Raw genomic sequence first — 19,236 nt, forward strand, 5'->3', positions numbered from 1 at the left:
ATTCTTGTGTTCTTAATTCATCAAGTGTGTGTGTGTGAATTCGATCCTAACAAACACTTGTTCTTTTTTTAAAAATTTACAATAAAATATGATCAAACAACTAATTAGTGTCTTTTTTTAGCTAGTTTTTGTATGAATAGAGGATCATATGCCTAGTATATATATATTATGAACCTATATATCAATATCGGTATAATACTTAAATATGTTCTTTAACTCAGCATCAGCTCACATCTATGTCTAATGCCCTTCAATTTTGAGTATGCACAAATAAACACTTAAACATATCTCGATTATTTGTTCAATTTTATACAAATTTAGCTGTATACTTATACAAACCCAAAGTTAAAAGGCATAAATGTCAGTCATATATTCATATATTATGCCTAACAATATCTTTATACAAAATTTGAGTCCACATGACCATTCTCTTCAATAACGCAGATTTATACTCCGTATTTTAATATTTTAAATTCAATTTATGCAAAATCTATTATTATGTGATTTAATAAAGTAAAATAAGCAATAAATTTAAATACATGTCATGCTTGTATTAGCTTGGTGTAAACATTTGGTGCGGGTAAGTTTTATATACCCGTTTAAGCCCCCCTTGAAACAACATACAAAGTGGATTATGTCACTATTTGGTATCCAACAAAACAACAATAATATATCTAGTGTAATCTCACAAGTGGAGTTCAAAGAGACTGGGTGGTGCGAATGCAAACTTATCAATATCGAGTGAAGGTAAAGTGATTGTTTCCAATATTCCCATGACAATTTTTTTTAATGCAACAATGGGATTTGGATGAAGAGAGATGTTATTCAAATATTATTTTTTGTATAACTTGAACAATGTTTGGTAGGTAGATAGAAAAATTAGCCATTTGTATACGATTAATCACTATATAGCTAATACATGTATCTAATAATACATAATTCACTCATAACTAATCCCAGATTATTAATACCTACATAACTCTAATCGTCCATGAAACGACCCTAAGTACTTTGGGAAAAGAAATAAGGGGGTTGTTTGTCCGGCAGCAAGAAAATCTCATGAAACTATTATATCTCCATCTTTTATCATCATATATATATATATATATATATATATATATATATATAATAATTAGGATAATTGAAAGACAACTGTCTGAAACTTACATTTAAATAACCATAAATAGGATAAGCGAAAAGGCAATTGAAAATAATAAATATTTTTCCAAGTCATTTCATCTTCGTATACATTTCAAAAGGCATGGAAGATATAGGAATATCATTTTAGTTAAGAAACAGAAGACTCTAAGACAATCATATGAAGTGTGGTGCCTGCAGTGATTTCTCGACAGCAACAACGGCGAGGAATTGATTTTGTGTTCCTAGAAATCTCATAGTCCTCATGCATCCCCTGCCCTTTATCAATTTTCTTTTTCTGAAACTGGAAGATTTCAAATTTTTAACACTATTTCTTTGTTGTCCCCCTCTCTCTTATTGTAGAATATGCCTCTTTTTAGATTAATTTCTGATGCAATTTGAAGTGTTCTTGGAATTCAAGATATATAGATTTATCTGAGTATTTTTATAACGTAGTTTCAGTCAAGATATTCACTGGATTTTTTTCCTTTCTTTATTTTATTAATCTTTATTTGTTCCTTTGCCCCCTTTTTATTTTTTTTCCTTAGCTTGTTTTTTCATTTTTGAAAAGGTGAAATTTCAACAATAAATATGATGAAAGTATATAATTTACAGGTAATAGTAAAATAATTTTACCTTTGAGAATCATACATGGTATTTTTTGCAGCTATAATTTTTTTTATGCAATATATTTATTCTCTTATTTTCACATATAGTCTTTTAAATTGTATAAATCATTATTTCTCTTATAAGAGTCTTTCATTTCCTATTTAATTTTTGGGTGATGGAAGATTAAGATTTTAGTTAGAGAACATATTTTAATTTTCCTATGTCTCTCTTTAATTTGAATTTGAAATATTTTTTCCTTCAAATTATACATGGCTCATCACAAACATGTTTATAATATTGTTATTGAATCGTCTGTTTTTCTTATTTTGTTAATTTATTTTCTGTTTATTAAAAATTTAAATTTGAAAACTAAAACATATTAATTATTTTTTATAATTCGAATAGAGTGTTGAATTTTTCATGAATATGAAACATCATATCATCAAAAATTAACACAAATAGTGCTATATTTTATATAAACACAATAAAATATTATACTCATATATAGATCCGTGGACTTATCACAAGTAATTGCATTCTCAAAGCAATCTTATTGTATTGTCGTTAAACTTCGATGTTTAGGTACTTTATAGAAAAATAAGTCATTTGTTTGGTAAATATTTTAGGATCTTTTTGTTGTAGTATGTGGAATATGCAATTGAAATTTATATTTCTGATAAAGTTGTCTCACGCTTTTATTATTTCATTAAAGACATTAGATACATTTATTATTACTTTTCAATCAAGAATACATAAGACATTTTTTTTTGAAAAGCAATTCATGGACATATTTTACAGTCAGGTTTCACATATTTCTGATTTGATAGCAAATGCACTATTCTATTTTATGAATTATTTTAATGAATAAAAAATAAACAGTAAAATTAATATTGTTAATTTCAATATTTTATATTTTATAACTCACTTTTAAATAGATAAAAAGATTGTAATAATAGTAAAAGATAAACGTGTAACGCACGTTATCAGAAACTAGTATAATATAAAAGTAAGAAAAAATAATTTTAAAATTAACTAATATTTCAAATTAAATATGAAATAAATTTAATTTTTAATTTTTATTACAAGATTGTTATCCGTATACCAAGAACAAAGTTTGTGGACAACTTTAAAATTACTCTAAAAATAATTTCAATATGCTCTATTTTAGTTTATTGTCTTTGCTTTATTTTCTTTTGATTGGGCTTCTGTTGGGCTGAATCTATTTTTTTGGGACAAATTATAAAAGTACATATTTTTTGTTTCATTTATTTTCATTATCCCCTATTATTTTTAAAAATCTTTAAAATCTCTTGTTTTATTAATATATTTGAGCTTCATATTAATATATCCGAGCCAGCATTTAATGTATCCGAGCTACATATTATGTATCCAAACTAGTTTTTAATGTATCCGAACTACATATTCATATATCCGAGCCAATATTAATCTATCCGAGCTACATATTAGTGTGTCCGAGTTTTTCTTAATTTTTAAGAAATTAATATACTTAGAAACTTATTAGGGATAGATAGTAACTACACATTAAAACTGTGAGATTTACACATTTTTTTCATGGACCATGCTTTTTGTTTAAAGAAAAAAACATAACTAGACATATAGTTCATAATTTTATATCATATATATATACTATTATTATTTATACTTTCAAAATATTACGCATTTTATCACTAATTAAAAGTTTTCTTCCATATATTGAGGAAGATACAATTAGATATAAGTATTTTTGCTACTACACGATACACTAAAATAGAGAGAGAGGCGAGCGGGATGGGAATAGAGTTGAGTGAGATTCAGACTAGATACATGTATATGTATGTATCTAGGGTAATTTCACATGTATCTGAGATACCATACGAGAGTGGTGGGCGAGATGAGAGAGAGGCGAGGAAGGCGGATGAGATTTGTTATGTGTCCTAGATACATGCATGTTAATCCACCTAGATACAATGTATCTAGAATAACTTACACTTAATTTTGATCATATGTATCCGGAGATACATGTATCTGAACATATCTGAATGTATTTGGATGCACCAAAATATGGTAAGATACGCAATATTACAAACTAGAGTATATCTAAGTAATTAGCTTCTAAATTAGTTTCCCTTTATTTATTAGTAGCAACAAATAATTAAAAAACTAGTTTTCAATTTTAAAAAAATCAATATGCATGTATGACCAAGTAAGCTCCAATGTTGTACTGCATTTGCTATAAATTATTTTCTCACATAAATTTGCACTTTTTAGGATATATACTTATTACACTTGATGTTTATATTAAATAATTTATAATAGGTAAAATAATTTAATGAAATATTACATAATTAATAATCCCTAATATTGAATGTTTATGTAAAAATAAATAACATGCATCTAGTACTTTGGTTCAGAACATTGCGTATATAATTAACTTTTATCCACTTGTAGATAACCGTCCATTTTTATTTGTTATGTTGCGCTTTTCGAAAGTCGATTTGACTAATTTTTTAAGTTAAATTAGATTATTAATTTGATAGTTTAAATAAAAAATTTAAATATATAAAAATTATATGAAAAGTAATATAAATTGTAATTTTTTGCATATGGATATAATGAAAAATACATCTTAAAATGTAAATCAAAATTTTTTATAATTTGACTCTAAAAATAAAACCATGACAAATAATAGCTAACATAAAAAATATCTGATAAAAAGAAAAGGGGAAGGATAAAACAAATTTTTTATGATAATTTATTTTAACCTTTTTTTCCTAATTTATTTCAACAGTCACCAACTGACTTACAGTCTACTGACTAACTATCAACTATCAATTATCTTATTAAAAAATCCAATACAAAATTAATTAATTAGATAACTCACTGACTGGCTACCAACTGCTAATGGAAAGATTAATTGGATATACATTCATTGTGATCTTCAACAACATCCTTCAAATTAAAAAAAAAAAATTACTTTAAAACAATTCAATCTAAACACCGGTTATTTAATCTGTACTAACAAATACTTATAACAAATAATTTTTCTAAAACACAAACAACAGTATATATATAGCATATACTCAAAAACAACAATCGATAACATAAAATAATAGTGTGAACATATACTTACTATACCTAATCAGAAAAGTCATAACTTTTTGAAAAAATTACAACTATTCGAAAAAAATCCAATAACACCCTCTAAACATGAAACCCCAAAAAAGGAAATAAGTTAATCACTATTAAAAAAAAAATTCATTAACATAACTTAGCTACTAATTTTTCAACCATTTACCTCTAATCTGTTTTTTTTTTGGATAATGAATTAAAATAGTTGAAACATTAAATATTTCTACTAATAGTAGCACTATTTATAGAACCATATTCCTCACTTGATCATCCAACACAAACAAATCCATCACTTATATGCAAAAAGAAATAATGGAGGGTACAGTGAAATGCTCAGCAAACTTTGTGCCATTGAGTCCAATTAGCTTCTTAGAAAGATCAGCAAAAGTTTATGGTGATAGACTCTCTATTGTTCATGGAAATGTGAGATATACCTGGAGAGAAACTCGCGAAAGGTGTATCCGGCTTGCTTCTGCTCTCACACACCTAGGAATTACTCGTGGAGACGTGGTATGTGGTTATAGTTCAATTCACTTTAATGGTTTGAATGTTTTTTTAGGGCATTTCAATTGTAATAATACACTAAATTTGTGATCAGGTTGCTGCATTGGCTCCAAATGTTCCTGCATTGTATGAGCTACACTTTGGAGTACCAATGGCTGGGGCAGTACTCTGTGCACTTAATACGCGTTATGATTCAGATATGGTCTCTGTGTTATTAAAGCAGTTAGAGGCAAAAATCATGTTTGTTGATTACGAATTGCTTGATGTTGTTAAGGGTGCATTAGAAACTCTATCAAAGGAAAAGGTAAAGTTACCTCATCTAATTCTGATCTCTGATACAGAGAGTGAGTTATATAATAAAAATTGGAGTTTGGCTTCAAAAGACGTGGAGTATGAGTCCTTTTTAGGTAATGGAGAGTCCGATTTTGAGATTGTACGGCCAAATGATGAATGGGATGCTATAGCTGTTAATTATACGTCAGGAACAACATCGAGGCCAAAAGGGGTTGTGTATAGTCATAGAGGAGCCTATCTTAATTCTCTGGCTGCAGCTCTTCTAACTGAAATGACTTCGATGCCTGTGTTTTTATGGACTGTTCCGATGTTTCATTGCAGTGGCTGGTGTCTTACTTGGACTGTTGCAGCACAGGGTGGTACAAATATTTGTATGAGGAATGTGACTGAAAAGGGGATTTTCGATAACATAAGTCAACACCAAGTTACTCATATGGGTGGTGCACCTACGATTCTAAACATGATAATAAACGCGCCACAAAGTGTGCAAAAACCAATCGCAAGGACAGTAAATGTTATGACGGGTGGAGCCGCGCCTCCTCCTCAAGTTTTACTTCAGATGAAAGAGCTTAATTTTAATGTTACTCATGGATATGGTCAAACAGAAGCTTATGGTCCAGCAGCTGTTTGTTTTTGGAAACCAGAGTGGAACTATCTGTCCCCTGTTGAGCAGGCTAATCTTCACGCTCGTCAAGGAGTGCACCATCTAGGTTTGGAGGACGTAGACGTAAAGGATTCAAATTCAATGAAGAGTGTACCCTCAGATGCAAAGACAGTAGGGGAGGTGATGATTAGAGGAAACACAGTAATGAATGGTTACTTTAAGGATGTGAAAGCAACAGAAAATGCTTTTAAAGGGGGCTGGTTTCGTACCGGGGATTTAGCAGTGAAACATCCTGATGGTTACATAGAAGTGAAGGATCGTTCGATCGACACCATCATCTCGGGTGGAGAAATCATTAGTTCAATCGAAGTTGAGTCTGTTATCTTTAGCCATCCATCTGTTTTCGAAGCTGCTGTAGTGGGAAAACCAGGTGATCACTGGGGTGAAACACCTTGTGCATTCGTCAAACTGAAGAATGGATGCAATGCTAGCGCTGATGAGATCATCAAGTATTGTCGCGATCGTTTGCCACAATACATGGCTCCTAGGACGGTTATTTTTGATGATTTGCCAAAAACTTCAACCGGAAAGACTCAGAAGTTCGTTCTGAGAGAGAGAGTCAAAGCCACGGGCAGTATTTCGAAAGATAGCTAACTGTAGTGAGTTGTGGTGCGGAAATAAAGCTTGCTTAGACATAAGTTTTAATATTAGTATATAAATAAGACTAGTGCAGCATAACAATAGAGGAATTTATCATTATGTTACTCTATTGGATGTTTTATCATAGAGCAAATAATAAGCTCTTTTTATTAGTAAATAATAATAATAATAAAAAACTCTGTTTCTCTTTAGTATATCTTGGAGTTCTTTCCTTTATCACTTCTCCTTTTTTTTTTTTTTACAATTTTATATAACACGTGTATGTTTATAGGACAGTTTGATTGAATATTTGCGTCTAACAGTTGAAAAATATTATTTTAGTTTATTAAATATCAAGATGATGAAAGTACATATCAAAATTTTAGTGAAATTTGTTATTAAAAAAATAAACGGAAAAGGGCCTAAAATACCCTTAAAGTATTGGAAATGGTATAAAATTACCCTCTATCCACCTATTAGCTCCAAAATACCCTTCCTACCCACCTATTGGGTCCAAAATACCCTTGTCATCCACCTTTTGGTTCAAAATTGATCAATTATTTAACGATTTTATATTTAAACTATTTAAATATTTTTTAAAATATGTGGCACTCAACGATTTGTTATAATTTAACTTAGAAGTATAATTTATAAATTAATTCACTACCCACCCATTACTAATTAAATTTCTCTAAATTAATAAACCCGTCACATTATTAATGCAAGCTTCTGTCAATGGAGAGTTTTTAAAAATTATAGAATTAAATTATCATACATTCAAGTGGCTAAATAAAAATCACCGATAAACTTAAAAGTCTGACTATGTTCATCTTAATTATTCTTACGTCTCAATTATGTGATGTTACTTCATAGGTAACTTTTTTTCAAAATAATATATTAAAGGTTTTAAAACAAATCATAAATATTTATAAAATTATATTTAAAAAAAGTGCATGAATTAATTCGGGATGTATTACTTGTTTACCTTTAATCAAAAATTTCTAATTCAACTTTGAAAGAAAGTGTCCTCCTAAATAAGCGGCTCAACCTAAATTTAATTGTGGCTTCGATTCGGACTCGAATAATTTTGAATGTCATTTTCAGGAATCTATAATTTCATCGTGTTTTAGTAGTGTTTATGACGATTTTGATATTATAATTAGATTATTAATTGGGTGAGGTTTAGTTAGTAATGAGTGGGTAGTGGGTTGATTTATAAATTATATTAATAAATTAAAATTATAACCAATAGTTGAACACCGAGTATTTTTCAAAATATTTAAAGAGTTTAATTTTAAAACAATTAAAAAAGTGGTCAATTTTAAACCCAAAGGTGGATGACAAGGGTATTTTGGAGCCAATAGGTGGATGAAAAAGGGTATTTTGGAGCAAATAGGTGGATGAAGGGTAATTTTGTACCATTTTCAATACTTCAAGATATTTTAGGCCTTTTCCGAAAATGAAATTATTAGTTCCTCTATCTTCTTTACTACCATAATTAATGAGTTAATCACAATAAATTGTCTCCATTAACAGAACTTAGCTACTAATTTTCCGAACCATTCGACTTTCACCATAAAAAAAATTTTCTCCTAATTCCTCCAAACTCCGGCGATAGCGAAGACTCCTCCGCGCTTCAGCCGATCTTCCAGCCTACAAATGGAGGGCACAGTGAAATGCTCAGCGAACTACGTGCCGTTGAGTCCAATTAGCTTCTTAGAAAGATCAGCAAAGGTTTATAGTGATAGACTCTCTATTGTTCACGGAAATGTCAAATATTCTTGGAGAGAAACTCGTCAAAGGTGTATCCAACTTGCTTCTGCTCTAACCCATTTGGGGATTTCTCGTGGCGATGTCGTATGTCTTTCTCGATCTTCTCCATTTTTATTGTTTCTTAATATGTTTTATTTAATTTTAGATATTTCAATTGTTACACGTTTAGATTACTTAAATTGACTCAATTTAAATAGGCGAATAGTGTCATGTAAATTATAAATTGGGATGGAGGAAGTTATATATGGTCTTTGTTAGTGGTATGGTGTGAGTTATGTTTACTACAAAAAGAAGTGAGGGTTGGTGACTTTGAAAAGTGAAATACCCATATAGATTCTTTTTTAGCTGCATTAGAAGGTCACACGAAACCGTCTCTTGCAGAAATGCAGTGCTAGGCTGTGTACTATAGACCCTTGACCTCGCACATAGTGGATCTATTAAGATTAGCTAATTATAATATCAGTTAGTTAACGGATTCAATTAGTTAGTTACTCCAGCCAGTCAGAGCAGTTAGCTAGCTTCTATGTTGCTCGGAGTCGGGTGCAGATCTAGAAGTTGGATCCTTCATAATCTAATTTTCATGATTCGGGGATATGGATCCATGTACGGATACAAGTGCCAAGATTCGCCTAAAAATAATTAAAATATCTAAAAATAGAGTTAATAATTACCTAAATTATGAGATATTATGTGGAGATTCCTAAGGAGATTAAAGGAAAATGAGTGACATAGAAATTTCTGTATAAAAGGTACTCCATTTTCTTCAATTTCACCTTAGCTTTTGTATTGATTACAGACTGCATTAAAACTGTCTAGATTTTCCCCATTGATTATGGTCAAAGTACTAAAAATTGGCTGGCCAAGTTGGACATGGATCCCATACCACACTCGCACCCACACGACATGGGTGCGGCACCAAAAGCGAAGAGTCCGAACAACTTAGGTTCGCTTAGCCTGAATTCTGTTAATATGCCAGCTGTATAGATTAGTTAGATATTTTTGTCATAAAAAAATAGATTAGTTGGATATTCTGTCCTTCCCTTGTATAAATACATATGAGCTCATGAAAGGAAATTCGTCTAGAGATTTTCCCCAAATTCCTTTCTTCTTCTCTGATCTCTTCCTCGGGGATTGCATCCATGGATGATGATTAGCTCTCTTGAGCAGTACTCTTGACAGAATCTTAGTTCACCGGGCTGGTCCCGCCTTTTATAGTTGTCAATTTCTGGTGCAGGCTGAATAGTCATGTTTCTTTTTTGAAGAAATTATGTTTTAGGTAATGTAACATTGTCTTTTACACTAAACGAATCAAATTATTTGAGAACAACTGTTTTTAGTAAATGATATAGAGGAAGTGACCAGATTAATCAAAGTAGTACCAATTTTTCAGGATGGAGCATGGATAACAGGATAAGCTTATTTTGGACAATAAAAATAGAAGAAGAATTTTTAGGCCTAAATTCCTTTTTACTGGCTTGCAATGTAGTCAACTTCGATTTCTTCCCTTAGTTGAATCTGTTAAATGTTAAGCATAAAGGCCTACTTTGTGTTGATCTTTTTCCATAATGTAAGACTGCAGTTAAGATATGAAATACGATATATGCTACTTCTTTAGAACTATTGAGGAAAAACTTCTAAAAGTAAACAAAAGGAAGATACAAGTCCCTCAATCTGATTTATGTCACTTCTTCAGAACTATTGGGGAAGGGTTTTTTGAAGGCGATGTAGCAGATGGTGAAGGACAGGAAAATATGAGAAGGATAAATGCTAGTTATTGGCTTTAAGAGACTTACTTTTCTCACGATGAAGTTTCTTAAACAATGAAACAATTTCAAGAACTCAACTTGAAAAGTTCCTGAGTACCTCTACATTTCACAAAGTTTTGGCTTTTTTTTCTTTCTTCTTTCTCTTAGGGGTGACAAGACTTCTCTTTTTTTATTTTGAATACATCTATCATGAGTTGTTCTCTCTTTGTCCTGAACTATTCACCAAATAAGTTTAGATACAAGAAGTAATTAGCCTTTAATCCATGTGCTGCTTTAAAATCAATAACAGGACACCCTCCTCCTCCTTAATTTTGTTGGTCCGTCTTCTACTATTTAGATCTTTCAAGAAACAATGTACAACCTTAGTAATCTTTGCAGGATAAACTAGTCTTATTTTACTGTTACATAAATCCTCATATATCAATAAGATATGACATGGGTGTGGTTACTTCGTGGAAATTCTTCAAACTACTCTGAAAATTAAAAGAAGTATATATACCAATGCCAAATACTTACACCGGTCTACATTGAGTCGGTACTTACACTTTCCTTTATATTAATGATCTGGTCAGTTATTAAATTATGCACTCAGATTAAAGACAACAAAATTTTATTTAAAAGGTTTGTTAAAAAAAACATAAAAGATGTGGCACTAAGACTTAGGTGTCAGTGACGATCATGAAACACAAGTATGTTTGAAAGTATAACATATCATGGAATCAATTAAGCATTTGCCTCCTCTATCACTTAGTTAGGTATTTTTATATTTTTAGCAGGAAGGAAATTAGTTCTTATTCAGATCACTGTCTGTTATATTGGTGCTGCTCTTATGTTTAGCTAAATTTCTGAGCAGGTTGCTGCCTTGGCTCCAAATATTCCTGCAATATACGAGCTACACTTTGGAGTACCAATGGCTGGGGCAGTTCTTTGCGCACTTAATACACGTCATGATTCTGCAATGGTCTCTGTGTTACTTAGACATTCCGAGGCCAAAATCATATTTGTAGATCACCAGTTGCTCGATGTTGCTAAGGGTGCATTAGAAATTCTATCTAAGGCTAGCAGAAAGTTGCCGCATCTTATCTTGATATCTGATAGAGAGAGTCAGTTATCTAGCCAGAATAATAATAATAGGAGCTTGTGTTCAAAAGATCTGGAGTATGAGTCCTTTTTAGCTAATGGAGAACCTGATTTTGAGATTTTATGGCCAAATGATGAACGGGATGCTATTGCTCTTAATTATACCTCAGGGACAACATCGAGACCAAAAGGGGTCGTTTATAGTCACAGAGGAGCATATCTTAATTCTCTGGCTGCAGCTCTTCTTGCTGAAATGACTTCAATGCCTGTCTATCTATGGACTCTTCCCATGTTTCATTGCAATGGATGGTGTCTTGCTTGGACTGTGGCAGCACAAGGTGGTACAAATATTTGCCTGAGAAATGTAACCGAAAAAGGGATTTTTGACAGCATAATTCAACACCAAGTGACTAACATGGCTGGTGCACCTACGGTTTTGAACATGATAATAAATGCGCCACGAAGTGTCCAAAGACCACTCTCAAGGACAGTTAACGTTATGACAGGTGGTGCCCCACCTCCTCCTCAAGTTCTACTTAAAATGAAAGAGCTCGGTTTTAATGTTACTCATGGATATGGTCTTACGGAAACCTATGGTCCAGCAACTGTTTGCATGTGGAAACCAGAGTGGAACTCTCTATCACCTGATGAGCAGGCTAATATTCAGGCTCGTCAAGGAGTGAACCATCTTGGCTTGGAGGATGTAGACGTAAAGGATTCTGAATCAATGAAGAGTGTACCCTCAGATGCAAAAACAATGGGTGAGGTGATGATTAGAGGAAACACAGTAATGAATGGTTACTTAAAAGATCGCAAAGCTACAGAAGATGCTTTTAGAGGGGGTTGGTTTCGAAGCGGGGACTTAGCAGTGAAGCATCCTGATGGTTACATAGAATTAAAGGATCGTTCAAAGGATATCATTATTTCCGGTGGAGAAAACATTAGTACAATCGAAGTGGAGTCTGTAATCTTTAGCCATCCATCTGTTCTTGAAGCTGCTGTAGTGGGAAGACCAGATGATCACTGGGGTGAGACACCTTGCGCATTCGTCAAACTGAAGAACGGATGCAATGCAAGTGCTGATGAGATCATCAAGCATTGTCGTGATCGTTTGCCGCATTACATGGCTCCTAGGACAGTAATTTTTGATGATTTGCCAACAACTTCAACAGGAAAGATTCAAAAGTTTGTTCTGAGAGAGAGAGTCAAAGCAATGGGAAGTGTTTCGAAAGCTAGCAAACTATAATGAATTGTGGTGTTGAAATGGGGCTTACTTAGTGAAACACACTTTTATTGTTCTAGACATAAGTTTAATCATCTGGCATTAATAAGATTAGTTCAGCAGAACAATAGATGACCTTGACCTTTTGAAAAAAGGTAATTATTATTTACTGTATTGAATGCTTTATAATCATCAGACAACAGATTAATAATAATAAAGAAGTTCCCTTTCTCTCTAATATATCTTTGAGTTCTTTCATTTATTACTTCTCTTTGTTTACAGTTATTTGCTGACTGCACTATTCTTTGAGTTCTTTCATTTATTACTTCTCCTTAGTTAGATGAGTAGGATCATATCATGGTTATATGTATGATATCATTAAAAGAATTAGATTTTAATGTGAGATGATATACTAAATATGTGCTTGGTATTTCTTGAGTTAAAATGCAATAGTTGGATGACTTTGTTGTTGGATGACTTTGTTGTCCTAAAAAAATCCAAAATAACTTTGATAAGATATCTCATACTAAAGAAGCACATCTTTACATGAGGCTCGTACTATAGAACAATAACAAAATATTTCCATTTAAAGTGCCCATGCAAACATCACACCAACTTTCTATCTTTAACCTTTTGATTCAGAGCATGAATCATTATGATATTGAAACAGGTATGATCATAGCCTTTTTGCTTCCTTTTGCCAAAATTGACTATTCATATCGATACTCACTGCTCTTGCTCTCTGTTATTTTGTGCGACTGTGGAAAAGCTCTCAAAAATTTCACCCAAAACAAGCAAAGCAGAAGCTAGGATTCTTTGGTAAGTCTTTTTTGCTTTTCTAGAACTTCAAAAATTATTCAGAAAATGTGGTGTTTCACGATGGTTTTTTGATACTCACCTTGAAGTTTTTGTGTTTATGCTTAAGTAATCTTTGTGGATTTTCTTCATTCTTAACAACTGTGTTCCTGTTCGATCTTGATATATAGCTAATAATGCAGTTTGTTCTGAATATACATGTTGGGGGGGGGGGGGGTTTATTTAAAAGTTGGTGAATCAGAGAAATGGAACTGATTTAAACTATTTTTGGAAGTAAAAAGTAAAACTTTGGTAAAAGAATGAAAAATATCACACATCGGTGGTTAATGAGATGGATGGTCCACTTATAAGGCGACGCGACGGTGTAAGTTAGTCCCAAACCTAATTTTGCAAACTTCTTCCTCATTTCTTTTATGGATGGTCCACTTATAAGGCGGCGCGACGGTGTGAGTTAGATCCAAACCTAATTTTGCAAACTTCTCCCTCATTTCTTTCATGTAAGTTCTTCTGCCTCTGAGGTCATGTGTTTCTGAGTTTAGAGGTGAAATAGGACTAGTGTGCTGAAATTGTTGAAAGCACTTTATGGCTTTCTTAAAAAAGTGTGTAACGTGGGTAACTTATACATTTAATTTAATTTTTGTTTTCTGAAATGCTGGTAAGCGTCTCAAATCTTTGAGATTTTTTTGTTTTTATGGCTGGATGGATCGATGTTAAAAGTGAATTCAAGTTGAGGTTGCTTTTGTTATTCTCTGTTGGCTCTCATAATAACTTGTTCTGTAAATAGTTGAATACTTGTTGCCTCACACATTGCCCATTCTAGAAGATTTGTTTTGCTGTTTCATTTTATTCACAAATATTGGGTCATGTAACAGGTGAATTTGGAGGTTGTGTGAATAAGCCAGTGCAGAAGTACTTGTGAATCCTTAGAGAAAAGATGGGATCAGAGGATTCTGATATGAATATCGTAGTGACTCAAATTAGTGTTGGTGGATTCGACAATGATGTCAATGCGAAAATGCTTTCGGAATACCTGGAAGAACAAGTTGGACAAGTGTTGAGGTGTAGATTAAAGACTTCATCGACCCCTCCTAAATCATACCCAACTTATCACATTGATGAAGAGAGCATGCAAAGAATGAACGATTACATAAGAGTGGAACCTCATGCATTCGTTCATTTTGCATCTTCAGGGTCTGCAAATTATGCTCTTGCTGCTGCTGGGCGTAATGAACTAATATTAGGAGGGAAGCCTTTGAAGGTTAGTTTGGGTCCTGGGAATCCCCATTGTTTGGATAAGAAGAGAACAGATGAAATGCCCTTAAAGTTTTCAGATGTTAATGTAGAAATTGGAGGACTGGTTAGCAATGATGACTTTGTGGTTGGTTGGAGCGGACCTCCTACTGGTGTGAACTTTCTCGTGGACCGATTCGACGGGACATGCAAAATACTTTTCACAAAGAATACTGTTTTCTCTTTCAAGAATGAAGCAAGACAGGCTGTTATAAAATGCAATTTCAAGATTCAGTTTTTGACTAGGGAAATCAATGAGATAAAGGAATGTAAAGACTTTGCATCTTTTGTAATATTATTGCAGCTGGCTTCATCTCCATTGGTTTTCTATAGAACTGCAGATGATGATGTTGAAGAATCAGTAGCATTTGACTTATTAGACGATGATGATCAATGGATCCGAACTACAGACATTACATGTAGCGGAGCCATTGGTCGGTTTAATACCTACCGTATCTCGATTCGGCCTCGCAATGGTCTTAACTTTGCGAAGGCAAAGAAATATTTTCGTGATAGTAGGGTGCCCGTGGTAGAACCGTGTAACCAAAGGCTCCGGGTGAGAAATGAGCCTAATTTTGGTGTGCCCATGCCAGAACCTTTCTTCTGCATCCAATACCATGATGGTATAAGCTTTAAGGTATTGTTTCTGGTAAATGCGGTTTTGCACAAAGGCATCATTAATCAGCATCAGATGACCAATGATTTCTTTACTTTGCTTAATAAGCATCAAGAGGGGATTAATGTAGCTGCACTGAAGCACATATTTTCCTTCAAAAGGCCCGTCAATGACGCTGTTAAGAAGTTAGAACACATCCAGACATGGCTGTGGAATAAACTTAACCTTCTCAAGAGTACTGAAGAGTCTGATGATGTTGTAGAGGTTAGGAGGTTGGTGATCACCCCAACCAAAGCATATTGTCTTCCACCGACCGTGGAGCTGTCGAATAGAGTCCTCAGGAACTATAAACATGACGCAGATCGATTTTTGCGAGTTACTTTCATGGACGAGGGCATGCGGAACTTGAATAGGAATGTGATGACGTACTATGCTTCCACCATCGTGAGAGAAATTACGTCAAAAGCTAATCCCCAGAAAACTGCCATCTTTCAAAGGGTGAATACTATGCTGAGTCAAGGATTTTACCTGTGTGGTCGCAGGTACACTTTTCTGGCATTCTCAGCTGAGGGATCGTTCTGCCTGGTTTTTTGCAGAAAACCCGATAATTAGTGTGCCCAGCATCATAAACTGGATGGGGAGGTTCAGTAACAAGAATGTTGCAAAATATGCTGCTAGGATGGGGCAGTGCTTTTCATCAACCTATGCAACAGTGGAAATCCTTCTGAGTGAGGTTAACTCCAAGCTTCCAGATATAGAAAGAAATGGGTATATTTTCTCTGATGGAATCGGCATGATATCAGCAGATCTTGCTATACAAGTTGCAGAGAAGTTGCAATTAAGTGTCAATCCTCCTTGTGCTTATCAGATAAGGTATGCTGGTTGTAAAGGTGTTGTCGCATGTTGGCCAGCAAAGAATGATGGTATCCGCCTTTCTGTGAGACCAAGTATGAAGAAATTTGACTCAAATCACACTATCCTTGAAATCTGCTCTTGGACGAGATTACAACCTGGTTTTTTGAACCGGCAAATAATAACCCTGCTCTCATCTTTGAAGGTTAAAGATAAAATATTTTGGGAAATGCAGAATGAAATGTTATCAAGGTTGGATAAAATACTTGTGGATTTGGATGTGGCTTTTGATATTATTACAGGTTCATGTGCTGAGGCAGGAAATACTGCAGCTATAATGTTGAGTGCGGGGTTTAAACCTCAAAGTGAGCCTCATTTAAGAGGGATGTTGTCTAGCATTAGAGCTGCTCAACTTGGCGACCTCAGGAATAAGGCAAGGATATTTGTTCCTTCCGGAAGGTGGTTGGTGGGCTGTTTGGATGAATTAGGTGAACTTGAGCAAGGCCAATGCTTTATTCAAGTGTCAAGCCCTTCTTTGGAGAGTTGCTTTGTTAAGCATGGTCCAAATTTTTCTGATATCAAGAAAAATCTTCAAGTAATAAAGGGCCTTGTTATAATTGCAAAGAACCCGTGTCTTCATCCAGGGGATGTGAGGATTCTTGAGGCTGTAGATGTTCCTGGTTTACACCATCTCTATGATTGTCTGGTCTTTCCTCAGAAGGGGGATAGGCCACATCCAGATGAAGCATCAGGGAGTGACCTTGACGGTGACCTCTACTTTGTGGCTTGGGATAAAAATCTCATCCCACCCAGTAAGAAAAGCTGGATGCCAATGGACTATGCTCCTGCAGAAGCTAAACAGTTGGGTCGTCAAATTGAACATGCGGTAACTACTCAACTATTATGATATTTCCTGCATGTTTGATTCGTATCTTCCTATATTTGGTTAGCTTTTCCAGATCTGTATAAATTTGTTACAGCCTATGTTCACTTGGATACAGTATGAGATAATTATAGGCCGCCTTGAAACGCTACCATTACTTGCTGTTTAGCTTATATTTATCTTTTAACAACTGTCTTGAGTTCTGTCGTTTTAGTAAGATACTTGTTGCTCACTTTTCTTGTATTATGCACCCCAAGTTAGTGCTTCTCTGATTTTATAGTTGCCTTTGTTTTGTAATAGAAGAGGGAGAGAGTCTTCATGGCTCAAAATATTTGTGACCATATGTGGTGTCTGGGTATATACAACAGATTTTGCTCTTGTTATCTGTAGGATCATTCAACTGGTTGCCTAGCGTTCTTTTGTATTTTAACTATCTTTTTCTTTATTTACAGGACATTATACATTTTTTCTCAAAGAACATGGTTCAAGAGAGCCTAGGAGAAATCTGCAACGCGCATGTGGTTCATGCTGACCTCAGTGAACTTGGAGCTTTGGATGAGAAGTGTCTTAAATTGGCAGAGCTTGCTGCTATAGCTGTAGATTTCCCCAAAACTGGAAAACTTGTCACCATGCCATATAACCTCAGACCAAAAATGTATCCTGACTTCATGGGGAAAGAGGAATTTCAGTCATACACCTCTGAGAAAATTTTGGGTAAATTATATCGGCAAGTTAAAGCTGAATCTCAGGGAGAATTTGCTGGACTTGAGTTTGTCCCTGAAGACATCCCATATGATACTAATCTTGAGATCCCAGGATACGAAGATTTCTTAGCTGAAGCATGGAATCGCAAATGTTCTTATGATAGTCAGTTGAATGGACTTTTAGGACAATACAGAGTTAACGGGGAGGAAGAGGTAATTACTGGACATATATGGTCCATGGCAAAGTCCAATTCAAAGAAGCAAGGGGAATTAAAAGCGAGGCTGAAGCAGGCATATGATGCGCTGAGGAAAGAGTTCAGACATGCTTTCGAGCATATGGAGCCTGATTTTGATCAACTTTCCATTGATGAGAAGAACGATATGTATGAAAGAAAGGCGTCTGCATGGTATCGGGTTACCTACCATCCTCATTGGGTGAATAGAACAGTACTGGAGTTGCAAAAGACGGACGACGTCTCAAATACTGTTATGTTAAGTTTTGCATGGATTGCAGCAGATTACCTTGCTCGAATTAAGATTAGACAAAGGGGAATGCAACAATCCAACTCTACCTCTCGTATCCATTCTCTTGAAAGGTATCTTGTTGACAAGATATCACAACCATTTGGCTGAAGGCCACTCTGCCATTATCAATACTTGGTTTTGTGAAGATCACATTTGTGACAAAGAAATCACATACTCCCTCTGTCCCTATTTACTTGTCCATATTTCATCTTTTAAATGTCCCTATTTACTTGTCCATTTTGACAAATCAAGAAACTTCTTGAAAATTTCATAGTTTTAATTCTATCCTTTTTGAAACCATATTTAATAAGGGTAAGATTGTAACTTCACTATGTTAATTATTGTTATCTTAATATGTGTGTCTTTTATAAAGTGGACAACTAAATAGGGACAGAGGAGTATTTGTTAATCATGTCTCATTTCTACACAACTTATTGGTACTATGGATTATAGATTTTTGCTATTAAGTTATGAAGACGAATGTTTATTATTGCATGTTGTTAGTTATAAACATATTCTTATGCTATTAAAGATGTCTTATACAGGGATGCTAATGGAGCGGTGCCGGACGGGGCGGATGTAGTCCAACCCACAAAATTCTCAACCCGCTCCGCCCCACATTTCATACTTTTTCTATTTTTAACCCGCCCATTATTACTGCTACATGCGTAAAGTAAAATTATATATCTATCATCCTTCTCATTTTACTTTCATGTCATATCCATCCTTTCTGTTTCTATTTCTACTAGTGCTGATTATTTTTTTCTAAGTTAACTAGTTCTCGAACACGTGC

General features: G+C 33.9%; 3 protein-coding genes across 3 annotated transcripts; all 3 read left to right on the forward strand.

Annotated features, from left to right (window-relative positions):
- Positions 1–5,172: 5,172 nt before the first annotated feature.
- On the forward strand, positions 5,173–7,054 carry LOC107028116 (probable acyl-activating enzyme 1, peroxisomal). The gene is made up of 2 exons (XM_015229166.1): positions 5,173–5,385; positions 5,474–7,054. Exons 1-2 carry the CDS (start codon positions 5,173–5,175, stop codon positions 6,929–6,931), a joined length of 1,671 nt encoding a protein of 556 aa, XP_015084652.1. The 3' UTR covers positions 6,932–7,054.
- Positions 7,055–8,454: 1,400 nt separating this feature from the next.
- LOC107029058 (probable acyl-activating enzyme 1, peroxisomal) lies at positions 8,455–12,995 on the forward strand. The gene is made up of 2 exons (XM_015230356.2): positions 8,455–8,773; positions 11,309–12,995. Exons 1-2 carry the CDS (start codon positions 8,576–8,578, stop codon positions 12,779–12,781), a joined length of 1,671 nt encoding a protein of 556 aa, XP_015085842.1. The 5' UTR covers positions 8,455–8,575; the 3' UTR covers positions 12,782–12,995.
- Positions 12,996–13,106: 111 nt separating this feature from the next.
- LOC107029057 (RNA-dependent RNA polymerase 6-like) lies at positions 13,107–18,933 on the forward strand. Its single transcript, XM_027919178.1, is given in 4 exon segments — positions 13,107–13,576; positions 14,446–16,039; positions 16,041–17,217; positions 17,667–18,933. Coding segments are annotated over 3 exon segments (3,594 nt in total). The 5' UTR covers positions 13,107–13,576; positions 14,446–14,507; the 3' UTR covers positions 18,552–18,933.
- The last annotated feature ends 303 nt before the right edge of the window (positions 18,934–19,236 follow it).

Source organism: Solanum pennellii, chromosome 8 (genome assembly GCF_001406875.1).
Source record: "Solanum pennellii chromosome 8, SPENNV200".
NCBI lineage: Eukaryota > Viridiplantae > Streptophyta > Magnoliopsida > Solanales > Solanaceae > Solanum > Solanum pennellii.

Bases quoted from the DNA above. Each gene is read 5' to 3' on its own strand.
- LOC107029058 (XM_015230356.2), top strand. From the start codon at position 8,576: ATGGAGGGCACAGTGAAATGCTCAGCGAACTACGTGCCGTTGAGTCCA. The intron at 8,774-11,308 runs GTATGTCTTTCT...ATTTCTGAGCAG, and splicing joins GGATTTCTCGTGGCGATGTC to GTTGCTGCCTTGGCTCCAAA.
- LOC107028116 (XM_015229166.1), top strand. From the start codon at position 5,173: ATGCAAAAAGAAATAATGGAGGGTACAGTGAAATGCTCAGCAAACTTT. The intron at 5,386-5,473 runs GTATGTGGTTAT...ATTTGTGATCAG, and splicing joins GAATTACTCGTGGAGACGTG to GTTGCTGCATTGGCTCCAAA.